Raw genomic sequence first — 14,639 nt, 5'->3', positions numbered from 1 at the left:
TATACGTATACCTCTGACTGTTTTTTTTTTCGGGTGGGCTGGCCAGCGGGGGAATCTTTTTTTTAAATATGCCCATCCTACCCTTTGTTATGAAGGGGTATTGGGCAATCTCAGCCCTCTTTGTGTTTACAGGGGGTCTATCGAAGCGGAAGTGAATTAACAAACATTGAGACGATCAAATTCTCCTCCAAAATTCAAGCGCAGCAGGATTTTTATGTGGAGATGCAAACAAACTGCAAGAGAACCTGATAGAAACCGCCTCGGGGATAACCAGGAGCATGGCAGATAAAAATTATCATCACAATGTTTGGGGACAAATACAGTACAATATAGATAAGTTGCTCAAATTTGCACCTCGGGGATACAAGTACATGCTCCAGTATGGGAGATGATACCACCATCAGATTGCAACTGGAGGCCTTATTCTATAGGTAGATGCCGACCCTACTCTTACATGGTAAAAATACAAATATCCCCAATATCAATTTCTGACTCCCAACGCTCAGCAACCAAATGTGATCTCCAGGCCGACACTTGCCTTTGCGCATGCAGTAGGTGCGACTATCGTAGCAGCAGGTAAACAAAATCCTACATGGCGCAGGATTCTAGTTCATATATTAGAATAATAAAGACATTAGATGGAAAAGGGCGAGCATGAGGGTACATGACCCTAAGGGGCAGCTTGTGCAGCGGGCAACTTCTGTGGTGCATCGGCAGGCTGGAAATAGTCTTGCAATGCAAGAATCTCAATTGACTTGTTCTTCATACTCTTGATGGCGTCCATGGTAGCCCGTGCACCATCCACAGTTGTGATTATGGGCACCTTGTAGGCCAGAGCTAGCCTACGCAGCTGGAGGCCATCTCTCGAGTCAAGGTCATCGCCTGAGCTTGTTATCACCATCACCTGTATCTGACCATTCTTGAGCATATCTCTGGCATTTGGCCGCCCCTCATGTATCTTCAGAACTGGCTCCACTGGGATGCCCTCAAGCTGAAGTACTTTGGCTGTTCCAGATGTTGCAATGATGTTGAACCCAAGTTCACGGAACCCACGCCCAATTTCAGCAAGGTGGCGTTTAGTCAAGTCATTTAGGCTAACAAACACAGTGCCACTTATAGGGAGTATCTGTCCAGCGGCAATCTGGGCCTTCGCAAACGCACCAGAAAACTCATAGTCAATGCCCATAACCTCTCCAGTGCTGCGCATCTCTGGTCCAAGAAGAATGTCACAGCCTTGGAATTTCTCAAATGGAAGAACAGCCTCCTTGACAGAAACATGCTTAGGAATCACTTCTTTCGTAAACCCAAGCTCTGGCAAGGTCACTCCAGACATGATTAGAGATGCATATTTAGCCAATGGGTGGCCAATTGCTTTTGAGACAAAAGGGACTGTGCGTGAAGCTCGAGGATTTGCCTCAAGAAGGTACACCTCACCAGTAGGAGTGATAGCGTACTGGCAGTTCATGAGCCCACAGACATTGAGACGCTTTGCAAGCTTTGTGGTCCATGACCGAATAATATCTAAGCACTTGGTTGAGACCGTTCTAGTGGGAAGGGAACATGCAGAATCACCAGAATGTATACCAGCCTGCTCAATATGCTCCATAATTCCACCGATCACAACATTCCCAACTGAGTCTGCTAATGCATCAATATCAATTTCAATTGCATCATTCAGATATTTATCCACCAGGACAGGCCGTTCTGGATCTACTTGCACTGCAGTCGCAAGGTACTTTATCAATTTTTCATCATTGTACACAATCTCCATTGCTCGTCCACCAAGAACATATGAGGGCCGGACAACAACAGGGTAGCCTACTTCTGAAGCAATTGACAACGCATCAGACTCACTTCTTGCTATCCCTCCTTTAGGTTGCTCAATCCCAAGCTCTTCAAGAATTGCGTTAAATCTTTTTCTGTCCTCTGCGGCATCAATAGAATCGGGTGACGTTCCCCATATCTTCACAAATCCTGTGCCTGAAGCAGACCGCAGCTTCTTCTCCTCTAGATGGCGTTGTATTGGAAGGGCGAGCTTTAGAGGAGTTTGCCCTCCGTACTGCACAATTATACCATCTGGGCGCTCCAAATCAATGACATTTGTTACATCCTCAACTGTCAATGGTTCAAAGTACAGCCGGTCGCTGGTATCATAGTCAGTTGAGACAGTCTCCGGATTGGAGTTCATCATTATAGTCTCATATCCGGCCTGACAAAGAAATTTATTACGTCAGCGCTACAATTTTATATTTAAAAAAGGAAGCCTATACCAGAATGTAATTGCCTATTAAACTCTTGACGAAACACTGGCGATAAAAAGTAAGGTGGAAACAAATGAAGTTGAAACAAACCTCTCGGAGCGCAAATGAGGCATGGCAACAGCAGTAATCAAACTCAATACCCTGCCCTATCCTATTGGGTCCACCACCCAATATTAAGACTTTCTTCCGATTAGTTGGAGCTGACTCGCATTCATACTCATATGAAGAGTACATATACGGGGTGTTGGCTTCAAACTCAGCGGCACAGGTATCAACACGCTTGTATGTCGGAGTGACTCCTAATGCAGAACGCCTCGCTCTCACATCACTTTCTGACGAAGATGTCGCAAATGCAATCTGCTTGTCACTAAAACCCCTCCTCTTCACTTGATAGAAGTCATCTTTTGAGAGCTGGTCTAAGTTCTTTGAAACAAGGAACTGCTCAACATCAACTAGCTCCTTGAGCTCTGTAAGAAACCATTTATCAATAAAACTAATTTCATGTATGTCTTCAACCCTCATGCCTTTCTTGAAAGCAGCATAAACAGCATGGATACGATCTGGATTAGGTACACGTAAGCTATATTTTATCTTTTCCCAGTCCCAGTCAAGTTCCTTGATGGGTGCACAACCCCACCCTGCAAAGCCAGTCTCCAAGGAACGAACAGCTTTCTGGAAAGATTCCTGGAAGGTCCGCCCTAATGCCATTGACTCACCAACAGACTTCATCTGTGTGGTTAATATTGGTTCAGAACCAGGGAATTTCTCAAACGCAAATCGCGGTATCTGCAAAGCAAATACAATACATTAGCTGAGCTGAACTAACAGTACAAGTACAACCATTGAATGATGAAAAACATAAAGAACATGCAAATGAGCAAATCAATATAAGTAGCTAGATCACTGCTTACTGCTTCTCGAGTATATTCCAACATGCGGATGTTAAATTATTTGCAGTAAGAACAACATGAGATAATATCTGAGAAAAGCTATGAGATAGAAAAAAAATTACAAACATGACAGTCTCCTTGATATCAGGTTATGCTTTACAGATTCAATATTTGGTGGGCTAGCTATTAGAAGTAGGAACACAGCAATTAGATTAGTCAAAGATGCAGAGCTCCAATATAAAGAACAAAATAGGAACTCATTTGATTGTGATGTTTGGGTTCTGAATTGACTAATGTAGCCAAGAACATAAGTGAAGCAACATGAAGTAAACCGTGCAAGAGATAAAGGATAACTAAGCAGTACTACTTTATCTTTAGTCGAATAAAGAAGCACCATTGAACTTCTTCTGACAGGGAGATGCCGATGCACATATGACAATTCCCTTAAGCAAGGAATAAGAAATTTTACTCATCTTGTTAAAATATCTGGAGAGTATACTGGCCAAACCAATCATTAGCAGTTGAAAAGTTCTATGGCATGCAGAGCACATAAAGAGTAAGCTATCGGTACTACAGTTGGAAGTTGCAGCAAACACCATCTATACGACACAAGGTTGGCATGCTGTAAATTATTGTGCCCCAAAGAGGTTGCAAACAGATTTAAAACCATTACCTTTGTGACAACATAGTCAATAGAGGGCTCAAAGCTAGCAGGCGTCTTCTTTGTGATATCATTTGGAATCTGGTCCAACGTATAACCTACTGAGAGTTTTGCTGCCATCTTGGCTATCGGGAACCCAGTCGCCTTTGATGCAAGAGCTGATGACCTTGAAACCCTGGGGTTCATCTCAATCACCATGACCTCCCCATCTGTAGGGTTCACAGCGAACTGCACATTGGAACCACCGCACTCCACACCAATCTCCCGGATGATGGCCACAGAGTGGTCCCTGAGTCTCTGGTACTCCTTATCAGTGAGCGTCTGAGCAGGCGCCACCGTGATTGAATCGCCTGTATGCACGCCCATGGGGTCGATATTCTCAATGGAGCAGATGATGACCACATTGTCGGCCATGTCACGCATCACCTCCAGCTCGTACTCCTTCCACCCGAGCAGGGATTTCTCCACAAGCACCTGCTGCGTGTGTGAAGCCGCCAGACCAGACCGGCAAATGTCCTCAAACTCGGCCCTGTTATAGGCGATGCCTCCCCCAGTGCCACCAAGTGTGAAAGCTGGTCGGACAATCAGGGGGAACTCACCAATGTCCTTGGCGATTGCGAGGCACTCCTCGAGCGTGGTGCCGATGCCAGAGGGGGGCGTCTTGAGTCCGATGCGGTCCATGGCCTGCTTGAAGAGCTGGCGGTCCTCCGCAGCGCGGATAGCAGGGAGGGAAGCGCCGATGAGGCGCACACCGAGCCGATCGAGCGCGCCGGATTCAGCGAGAGAGACGGCGAGGTTGAGCGCCGTCTGTCCGCCCATGGTGGGGAGGAGCGCATCGGGGCGCTCACTGGCGATGATGCCCTCGACGAGCGGCGGGGTCATGGGCCCGATGTAAGTGCGGTGGGCGAGGTCGGGGTCGGTCATGATGGTGGCCGGGTTGGAGTTGACGAGCACCACCTCGTATCCCTCCTCGACGAGCGCCTTGCAAGCCTGTGTGCCGGAGTAGTCGAACTCGCACGCCTGACCGATGACGATAGGCCCCGCGCCGAGAATCATGATCTTCTTGACGCCGGAGAGCTTGCCGCCCTTGGTGGGCTCCGCGGCAAAGTGGCGTACGGTGACGGCGGTGTCCTGCGCGGCGCCGTTGGAGGAGGCGGAGCGGGCGGAGAGGCCGCGGCGGGAGGAGCCGTGGTGGCGGCGCGGGAAGGGGAGGAGGGAGCGGGAGAGCACGGTGGCGCGGTGGGCGTGGGAGGGGCATGCGCGCAGCTGGGAGTGGGATGAGAGTGAGGTCGCCATGGCGGCGGCGGCGGCGCGGAGGCGCGCGACAAGGTTGGTGGTGAAGAGGAGGCGGCGGCGAAGTGGAGGGTGGAAGGGGAGCGATGGGGATGTAGGGTTTTTTTGTAGAGGGATTAAGGGGCGTGTTAGGGTTTTTTTGTAGAGGGATTAAGGGGCGTGTTACTGTGAGGCTTTAACCCTCTCAATTTTCTATTCGCTGTCGCGGGTGGTTTGGTACTCTCCCTCCCTCCTAATTCCTATCGGACACGAATTTGGTGCCCAAGCCGATCTCATGTTCTTTTTTTCTTTTCTTTTTTTTGCGAGGGATCTCATGTTCTTGTACAACCATGAATCATAATTTCCAAAAAAATAATGCATATTTTGATGGGGTCCAAAATACTTGTAACCCTGAAATTTCAAACCCAATTCAAGGTAAAATTCAAATTGGTTAAAATCATTAAAATTTATTGAATATTGGAAACTCAAAATACGAAATAATTTCCAAAATTTCGCATATTTTGGTGATGTCCGAAATTAAAAACTTTGTATTGTACAACCAGAACTTGGTATAGTCTCTATCTGTATGACCTCGAGTTATAGCCAACTGACACATTATTCAGCCTTCTGTGTTGCCTTCTTCTCAAAATTACGAGTCATCTCGATAATCCTAAGGGTGACCTAACTCCTTCATCATTGCTTTCAGATTGTGCTGCTACGCTAACACGGAGCTTGAAATTGCCGCCATGGAAACCTAGCTTGAACGAGACTTCCAGCCTGCGAAACCCTACCAAGGGCATCCGGCGATGAAGGATCACACGTTTTGGTCTGAGAATGTTTCAAGCTCGAAGGACGGTGAGGGGATGTGGGCTCAACCACCAGTGCAAATTGCATGCACCCACGGAACTAAGGCATTTACACATCCACATAAAAATCCGTCACGTAAGCCGGGGGGGGGGGGGCTCCACCCAATCCCATCAAACCCCCCAAATTCCCAAATCTCAATCCGTACATACTCGGACCTTAGGAATTCATGTCATGTGTAGTATACAAAATCAAAAATATTTATGGTGGTTGCCTACGAGCTGCCACAAGTCTACAGCTAGCACAGTATAGCATAAGAAATTATTACTTTATACAACACATGGATAAATCTTCTAACGGAAATACCCCAAGATGAAGTTGTAACTAGAGTCGCCAAATAGAAAGATAAATATTGTCTAAGTAATAATTATTAATTTACACAATATGAGCAATCAGTCTGTGTGTCTCAAATGCATATCGAGTTATATTTCTCAAGCACAAGAACAATCAAATGGCCCACAAAAATGGCACCTCGAGTTCGTCGGTCAGTCAGCACCTTTCCAAAATTCTCAAATCTCAATCCCTACATACTTGGACCTTAGGAATTCATGTCACGTGTAGTATACAAAATCAGAAAAATTTATGGTGGTTGCCTACGAGCTGCCACAAGTCTACAACTAGCACAGTATAGCAAAAAAATATATTACTTTACAACACATGGATAAATCTTCTAACGGAAATACCCCAACATGAAGTTGTAACTAGAGTCGCCAAATGGAAAGATAAATATTGTCTAAGTAATGATTATTAATTTACACAGTATAAGCAATCAGTGTGTGTGTGTCAAATGCATAACGAGTTGTATTTCTCAAGCACAAGAACAATCAAATGGCCCACAAAAATGGCAGCACCTTTCTAAAATTCTCAAATCTCAATCCCTACATACTTGGACCTTAGGAATTCATGTCACGTGTAGTATACACAATCAGAAAATTTTATGGTCCTAAGAGCCGCCACAAGTCTACAGCTAGCACAGTATAGCACAAAAAAAATATTACTTTACAACACATGGATAAATCTTGTAACGGAAATACCCAAGATGAAGTTGTAACTAGAGTCGCCAAATAGAAAGATAAATACTGTCTAAGTAATGATTATTAATTTACACATTATAGGCAATCAGTCTGTGTGTCTCAAATGCATATCGAGTTATATTTCTCAAGCACAACAACAATCAAATGGCCCACAAAAATGGCACCTCGAGTTCGTCGATCAGTCAACACCTTTCTATTTGAAGCACATTAAATTTCCGCAGCAAGACCCTGATGAACTCAGGGCTACTGAGGAGGGAAAGCCCACAACAACATAAGGACCAGCTAAAGTCCCAAGCCCACGAAGGTTACAATCCATGATGTGACCTAGTAAGTGGGTCATCTTTCAGTCGGGCATTTTTTCCTCTAACCGAGCAAGGATTTCTAGTCGGTTTACCAGCAGGCCAACAGTCAGTCAATTAATGGAGGTTTAGCCCACGATCTCGAGTAAGCCTTAAGTGTAGTCGTTACCCGTCGACATTATATCTAGTTAACTACGGTCATTATAACTAAGTTATGCTAGGAAACAGTGAATCGCTCATGCGCCTTAACTACAACATTAATACCGGAACGTCATGATACCCCTCTTGCCGCACTTTATATAGACCGGCGAGGGACATTGGGCTGAGGGTTGAACATCCTTGTGTACTTTACATGCAAGAGCAAGAACACCACACACACAGGAGTAGAGTGTTACCTCCACCATTGAGGGTCCGGGCCTGTCTAATTCCTTGTGTGCACTCACATCTGCATCTTTCAATAGATACAACGCTGCTCCATACACATCCTTATACATACTGCCAGAAATAACGCCCGCATGCACTTAATGACTCAAATATATCGAATTAACCTAGAAAAGTGCCAAATTAGAACGTGGAGGATGCTATGGTCTATGTTGGCCGTAGAAAAAAAATCAAGGTCAAACAATGAAGTAGATGACAATTCGCCGTTAAATCTCTTGCATTCCCTCTCGAAATCACGATTTTTCTTCGGAGATGGTTCGGGTTCTCAAGAGTGCATGCCAAAGTTTTGTGAAACCTTCTCGGCATAATGATCTCATATCACGACCGTGTCAAGTTTCATGTTTTTTCAGACTTCATTTACATCTTATAGAATTAAAAAACCAATAAACTCCATATTTGTGGTTGACTCTTGCCATAAAGATCTTTGGAATTCCTTTTCATTTATTGTATAAGACATACAAATATACTCAACATCATAGTTATGGTTTTTAAACCATTTTGCACTATTTCAGGTACTCGTAGTTCAAATTTGAATTATATCCATCGATGCCTTTAAATGCACTTAAAACTCACATATTGCAAATGAACCCCAAAAAATGTCAAATTTGAACTCAGAGAATGCTATGGTATGTGTTGGGTGTAAAAAATGAAGGTCAAAACATGAAGTAGATCGTTTCACCTTTAAACCTCAAGCGTCCCCTCTTGAAAACATGATTCTTGTTCGGGGATGGTTCAATTCCTAAAGAGTGTACACCAAAACATTTGTGAAACCTTCACGATTTTTCACCACAATATCATAAGGTCATATCATGACACCATGTCAAGTTTCCTATTTTCATACTTCATTTACATTTTCTAGAATTTAAAAACCAATAAACTTCATGCTTGTGGTTGACTCTTGCCATGGAGATTTTTGAAAATCATCTTCTTTCTTGTATAAGACATACAAATATACCCAACGCCCTAAATATGTTTTTTCCAAATTATGTTTCTACACATTTTCTTGTGCTTGTAGTTCAAATTTTTATTTTATTCATTAAACGTCTAGAAATACACTTAATAGCTCAAATATAGCAAATAAACCCAGAAAAATGCCAAATTTGAATAGGGGATGCTATGGTCTATCTTGGGCGTAGAAAAAGAAGGTCAAACGATGAAAAAAATGTCAATTCGGCTTCAAACCTGACACAATCCCTCTCGAAACGGTGATTCTTCCTCTAAAATGGGGTTTCTAAAGAGTGTACATCAAAACTTTTGTGAAACCTTCTCCAAATTTTCCCGTGTCATAGTGAGGTCATATCATGACACCATGTCAAGTTTCATGTTTTTCATAATTTTTTATATTTTTTCTAGAATTAAAAAACCAATAAACTCCATGTCTGTGGTTGACTGTTGCCATAAAGATCTTAGAAATTCCTTTTCATTTCTTGTACAAGCCACACAAATATACTCGATGCCCTAAATATGATTTTTGAAACCATTTTGTCCACTATTTCATTTATTCGTAGTTTAAATTGATTATATGCATTAAACCAAAAACACATGACTTAAATATAACAAATAAACCCGGAAAAGTACCAAATTTTAGCAAGAGAATGGTAGGGCCTAGCTTCGATGTAAAAAATAATTCAAGGTCAAACTATGAAGCAAATGTCGATTCACTTCGAACCTATCGCAAAAACTATTTTGTTCTCAAAAAACACTTATGCAAGGAATCACACATGGTTGCGTTTATAAACCTGTGTGCGATGATGATGACAGGCTACATTGCACCCATATCCCATATACTTAAGAAGTTCACCCCCACTACTTGATTTATTTCAACATGTAGCATAGACACCTCAGCATCCAATCACATCCAGCCACGTCATGTGCTCAGCAGATCTGCCACGTCAGTATTTTTTCAACTAATCACGCGATTCAATTTTTCTTTTGTATTGTACTAAGCACCCACCTCCCTGGTCAATGAATCAAGCGACCATTTCCTCTTCTGCCCCTTCCATAACTGATATGTTAGTCTAAACGATTCGCTCTTCCACATTCCACGGTTACTCCCTAACCACAGAGATCCACTTTTTTCTCCCGTGAGATTGCATCTGATCGACCCTTTGATCTCTCCATGTCTTTCTCTCTCACGCTGTCGTCTGCCTCACGGCCCACCGCGCCTCTAGCCTCACATCCTCCTGCCGCCCCTGTGCGCCTTGCCGCCGGGTGATGGAGTATTGAGTTTTTATTTTGTTCCTTCCCGGGGTCAAAATTATACAGGTGAACATGAACGTTTCAGAAATTTTTGTTTGGTGACTATGGCGATTTGTTCTATGCCGATTCATTTAGTAATAATCACCCAATGACAAATTAGGCAGAACACCATGACTAGCCACTGAATTCTGGTCATCAAGTTGTTGGTCATCTAACTACTCCCTCCATTCACTTTTATAAGTCATTTCAGACAACTGAAAATAGGCTGCTTTGCATGTTGTCTGAAATGTCTTCAAGGACTTATAAAAGTGAACAGAGGGAGTATCTTTTTTATCAAGATGGATGCTCCGCCCAAAATATGTGTGTCTGTCGGTGACTACGAGGTGTCTCCTCACTTCTCCATTTCAGTTACGTGGTGCATAGCCAAACCAAGATCAATCTCCCATGCTCAAGGTCATCTGCAATTGGAATCACCATTTTTGCACCCAACTACTTGAAACCTAAGGTATATAATGAGAAGACATGGTCATTATGCTTGATTTTCTTCAGAGACATGGATATGTTATTTTTATTTTATCCCATAATGTATCTTTCCTTCCTGAAATATGAAAATGCATTCAGGGACCATGTGTTGTCATTATTCCGCATCGCATGATCTGATGAGATTAGAGAAGTTGATTATGTTCAATTGTACGAGAAGATTTGGTAAAAGTTTGTTTCTAGAGGACCAAAGATGGCTTAGTGTAAGTCCTTACGACGGATTTGCATACTTCATACTATCTAGCATTTGACCTTTGTTATGTTGCACCTAGATATTGGAAGTGGTTCTTCAGATGTGGAAACAAAGTACAGGCATGTCATAAATCCTTTTGGTGCCTTCTCAAGGAAGGCAGATATATGTGAAGATATCATCAACAACATGCGTTATTTATGGTAAGTATTCAGTTAAAGTTGTATGGTAAGTATTCAGTTAAAGTTTCAACCTTTCTTAATTTTTCAGGTTCACTCACCTCCGTTCACTAAGCATAGTTGGGTCGTAGATCTACCTTTCTTCCTCTATTTCAGTTAAATCCAAACAAATAAATCCCTACTAATTGCATTTTTGTGCTCAGGTGTTCTGCAATTGCAAATGGTGAACTGACCAAGTGGTTATCTTCTAGGTGTAAGATATTAGCATTTATCGAACAAGTCGAGAAGATTGTAGCATTTCATAGTACTCCCTCCGTAAAGAAATATAAGAGCGTGTAGATCACTATGGAGGGAGTACTTCTTAATTAACTTGCTATGCTCTTCTCCAGCTTGCTCGTGAGTCACAAGTAAATGTCGGTATGCCTTTCTTATTGGCTATCATGTTTCTGGAATACTATCTATGAAGTTTATTCAAGAGAGTAGAGAATATATTTGTATCATTCTTAACGCTGCATGTCAAGACTTCCATTGTAGCCTCCATCTCTTCGGACCTTTGTCGTCACGATGGACTATTTCTATTATTTATATGAAGAACATGTGGCACTCAACCTGAATATTGGGATGTTCACCACTGGTACTAACACATTGCTTCGATGCCAACAATATTTCCGGCTAGATTTAATGACCTTTCCATTTACATGGTCTTATTTCAGGTAAATACCTTTTCTGCACAAATAGAGAGATACGATGCATGTGAATCAGTTAGTATTATGTTACCGTACAATATTGTAAGGATAAACTTCCTCTAGTATGCCATTGAGGACAATGATACATGATAGATGGGAAGTGAAAATCCACAACTCAAATCCGGTAATTTTTGTGTACTATATGATTGTCTCAGTCCATGCCATTTGTGCTCCTTTTTGACTCGCTGAAATCGAAAAACTAATCAGGATAATCTTATTGTCTGAGGTCTACAAAACATCATGCTTGAGATAATAAACCTCAAGAATTGTCTTTTTTGTCATTTGTTTAACGTAGCTCAAAAATTTCCATGTATTATTTCTTTTTGTTACAAGCAAATTCAGGCAACAACGCGATTAATGTGAGTCTTAGTGATTATCTATGTATATGTTCTCACCCGCAAAAAATCTATGTATATGTTCTCATGCTCTTTACGGCATTGTGTTGTACTTACTTTGGCCAAAAAAGAGAAAATGACACAATACTCTTTTGCTTTGATGAACATGACTGATTTCATTATTCATGATACTGGAGCTTACTCTCTGTCAAGTATATCAAGATACTACAATGGACAATATCCGTGTTTAGTTTTCATTCTTTTTCATATTTGACAATGTTTAATTATAGTCCAAGTATTGTGTCCATTGTATTTTTTAAATCTTAAGATCATCTATCTACTATGCCAAGAAAGTTTCAATTTATCTACTATTATGTGGATCAAACCAAGAGTTCCCGCAGCAACGCGCGGGGTATCATCTAAAAAAACACGTGCAAGGCATCACACATTTTCTAAATCATGTGCAATGATAAGCTACATTACACACTCACATTATTATTATTATTATTATTATTATTATTATTATTAGTAGTAGTAGTAGTAGTAGTAGTAGTAGTAGTATTGCAAAAACTATGTTGCATGGTGTCACACATGGTTGCGTTTCTAAAACCATGTGCAGTGATAAGGTACATCGCACACACATCTTTTACAGAAATCGTATCATATGCGGTTGCATTTTTTAAACCGTGTGCAATGATATGCTACATCACACATATTTTTTTCACATTTTTGTTTTTAAAAAGTGTGTGCATTGATGGGCTACATCGTCCACAGAGCTTTTGCGAAAACTGTGTGCACGATATCGCACATGTTGCGTTTTTAAACTATTTGTAATATTGACATCACACATATTTTTTCTTATACTGTGCATGATTTTATATCACACGTTATTTTTGTTTAACGTGTGTGATAGCTGTGTATTAATCACACCATTCTACACTAGTGAACACCGTCTGACGGCGAGAGGCCGTAATACTAAGATGGGGAAAACAATATTCATTATGCATTTGTGTTATTATAGTTTATAAGTATAGTATGTCTAGATATAAGCACAACAATAGTTTAAAAAAACATTTTCTAACACAATACAATCGCACATGCCCATATACACAAATACATATTCATCTCTTTGAATGTACGCACACACAGTCTATCCCTATGAGCATCTCTGAGATGCTGAGTCAACATCACATCTTGTGTTGATGTGTATATTAGTATGAGATATTATAGAATTTTAATTAATTTTATTTCAACATAAATATTTTCCTTTCTATGCATATACCATATGACATATTCATATTTAATTTCATTATATATATCACGTAATGGAAGTGAAGCGAGATGAAAGAAAACTTTTGTTTTAAACCAACTAAAAACAGCCCAACGCAAGCCTCGTGCCCTTCTGGGTCCAGCCACCGCTTGCCCCTCCAACCCGCCTTATCTCTTTGCACGGTCCCCTCTCCTCCACACGACTCCTCGCTTCTGTCTTTTTTCCTTTCCCCATTTCCATCTTCCATGGCGATGCTGAGCAGCCACCCACGCTGCTGCGACCCAGGGAGAAGCGGTGACACCCACAAGCTGTTGCATCCCGTCATACCACCAATGTCATGTTGCAACCTGATGTCTACTACACAACATTCTTCTTGTAGATGTTGTTGGGCCTGCAAGTGCACAGGTTTGTAGGACAGTAGAAAATTTCCCTCAAGTGGATGACTTAAGGTTTATCAATCCGTGGGAGGCATAGGATGAAGATGGTCTCTCTCAAACAACCTTGCAACCAAATAACAAAGAGTCTCTTGTGTCCCCAACACACCCAATACAATGGTAAATTGTATATGTGCACTAGCTCGGCGAAGAGATAGTGATACAAGTGCAATATGGATGGTATATAAAGGGTTTTGTAATCTGAAAATATAAAAATAGCAAGGTAACTAATGATAAAAGTGAGCGTAAACGGTATTGCAATGATAGGAAACAAGGCATATGATTCATACTTTCACTAGTGCAAGTTCTCTCAACAATAATAACATAGATAGATCATATAGCAATCCCTCAACATGCAACAAAGAGTCACTCCAAAGCCACTAATAGCGGAGAACAAACGAAGAGATTATGATAGGGTACGAAACCACCTCAAAGTTATTCTTTCGGATCGATCTATTCAAGAGTTCGTACTAGAATAACACCTTAAGACACAAATCAACCAAAACCCTAATGTCACCTAGATACTCCATTGTCACCTCAAGTATCCGTGGGCATGATTATACGATATGCATCACACAATCTCAGATTCATCTATTCAACCAACACACAGTACTTCAAATAGTGCCCCAAAGTTTCTACCGGAGAGTCAAGAAAACGTGTGCTAACCCCTATGCATAGGTTTATGGGCGGAACCCGCAAGTTGATCACCAAAATATACATCAAGTGGCACGTGATATCCCATTGTTACCACAGATAAACACGGCAAGATATACATCAAGTGTTCTCAAATCCTTAAAGACTCAATCCGACAAGACAACTTCAAAGGGAAAACTCAATTCATCACAAGAGAGTAGAGGGGGGAGAAACATCATAATATCCAACTATAATAGCAAAGTTCGCGATACATCAAGATCGTGTGAAGTCGAGAACACGAGAGAGGGAGATCAAACACATAGCTACTAGTACATACCCTCAGCCCCGAGGGTGAACTACTCCCTCCTCGTCATGGATAGCGCCGGGATGA

General features: G+C 41.8%; 1 protein-coding gene across 1 annotated transcript; it reads right to left on the bottom strand.

Annotated features, from left to right (window-relative positions):
• Positions 1 to 246: 246 nt before the first annotated feature.
• LOC123069957 (carbamoyl-phosphate synthase large chain, chloroplastic) lies at positions 247 to 5,216 on the bottom strand. The gene is made up of 3 exons (XM_044492952.1): positions 3,825 to 5,216; positions 2,352 to 3,047; positions 247 to 2,209 (listed from the first exon to the last, which is right to left on the bottom strand). Exons 1-3 carry the CDS (start codon positions 5,106 to 5,108, stop codon positions 671 to 673), a joined length of 3,519 nt encoding a protein of 1,172 aa, XP_044348887.1. The 5' UTR covers positions 5,109 to 5,216; the 3' UTR covers positions 247 to 670.
• Positions 5,217 to 14,639: the final 9,423 nt, after the last annotated feature.

The sequence above is a fragment of the Triticum aestivum genome, chromosome 3B, assembly GCF_018294505.1.
Source record: "Triticum aestivum cultivar Chinese Spring chromosome 3B, IWGSC CS RefSeq v2.1, whole genome shotgun sequence".
In the NCBI taxonomy this organism is placed as follows: domain Eukaryota; kingdom Viridiplantae; phylum Streptophyta; class Magnoliopsida; order Poales; family Poaceae; genus Triticum; species Triticum aestivum.
The sequence above is the reverse complement of the archived record's forward strand: the minus strand, read 5'-3'. Positions and strand labels throughout refer to the sequence as shown.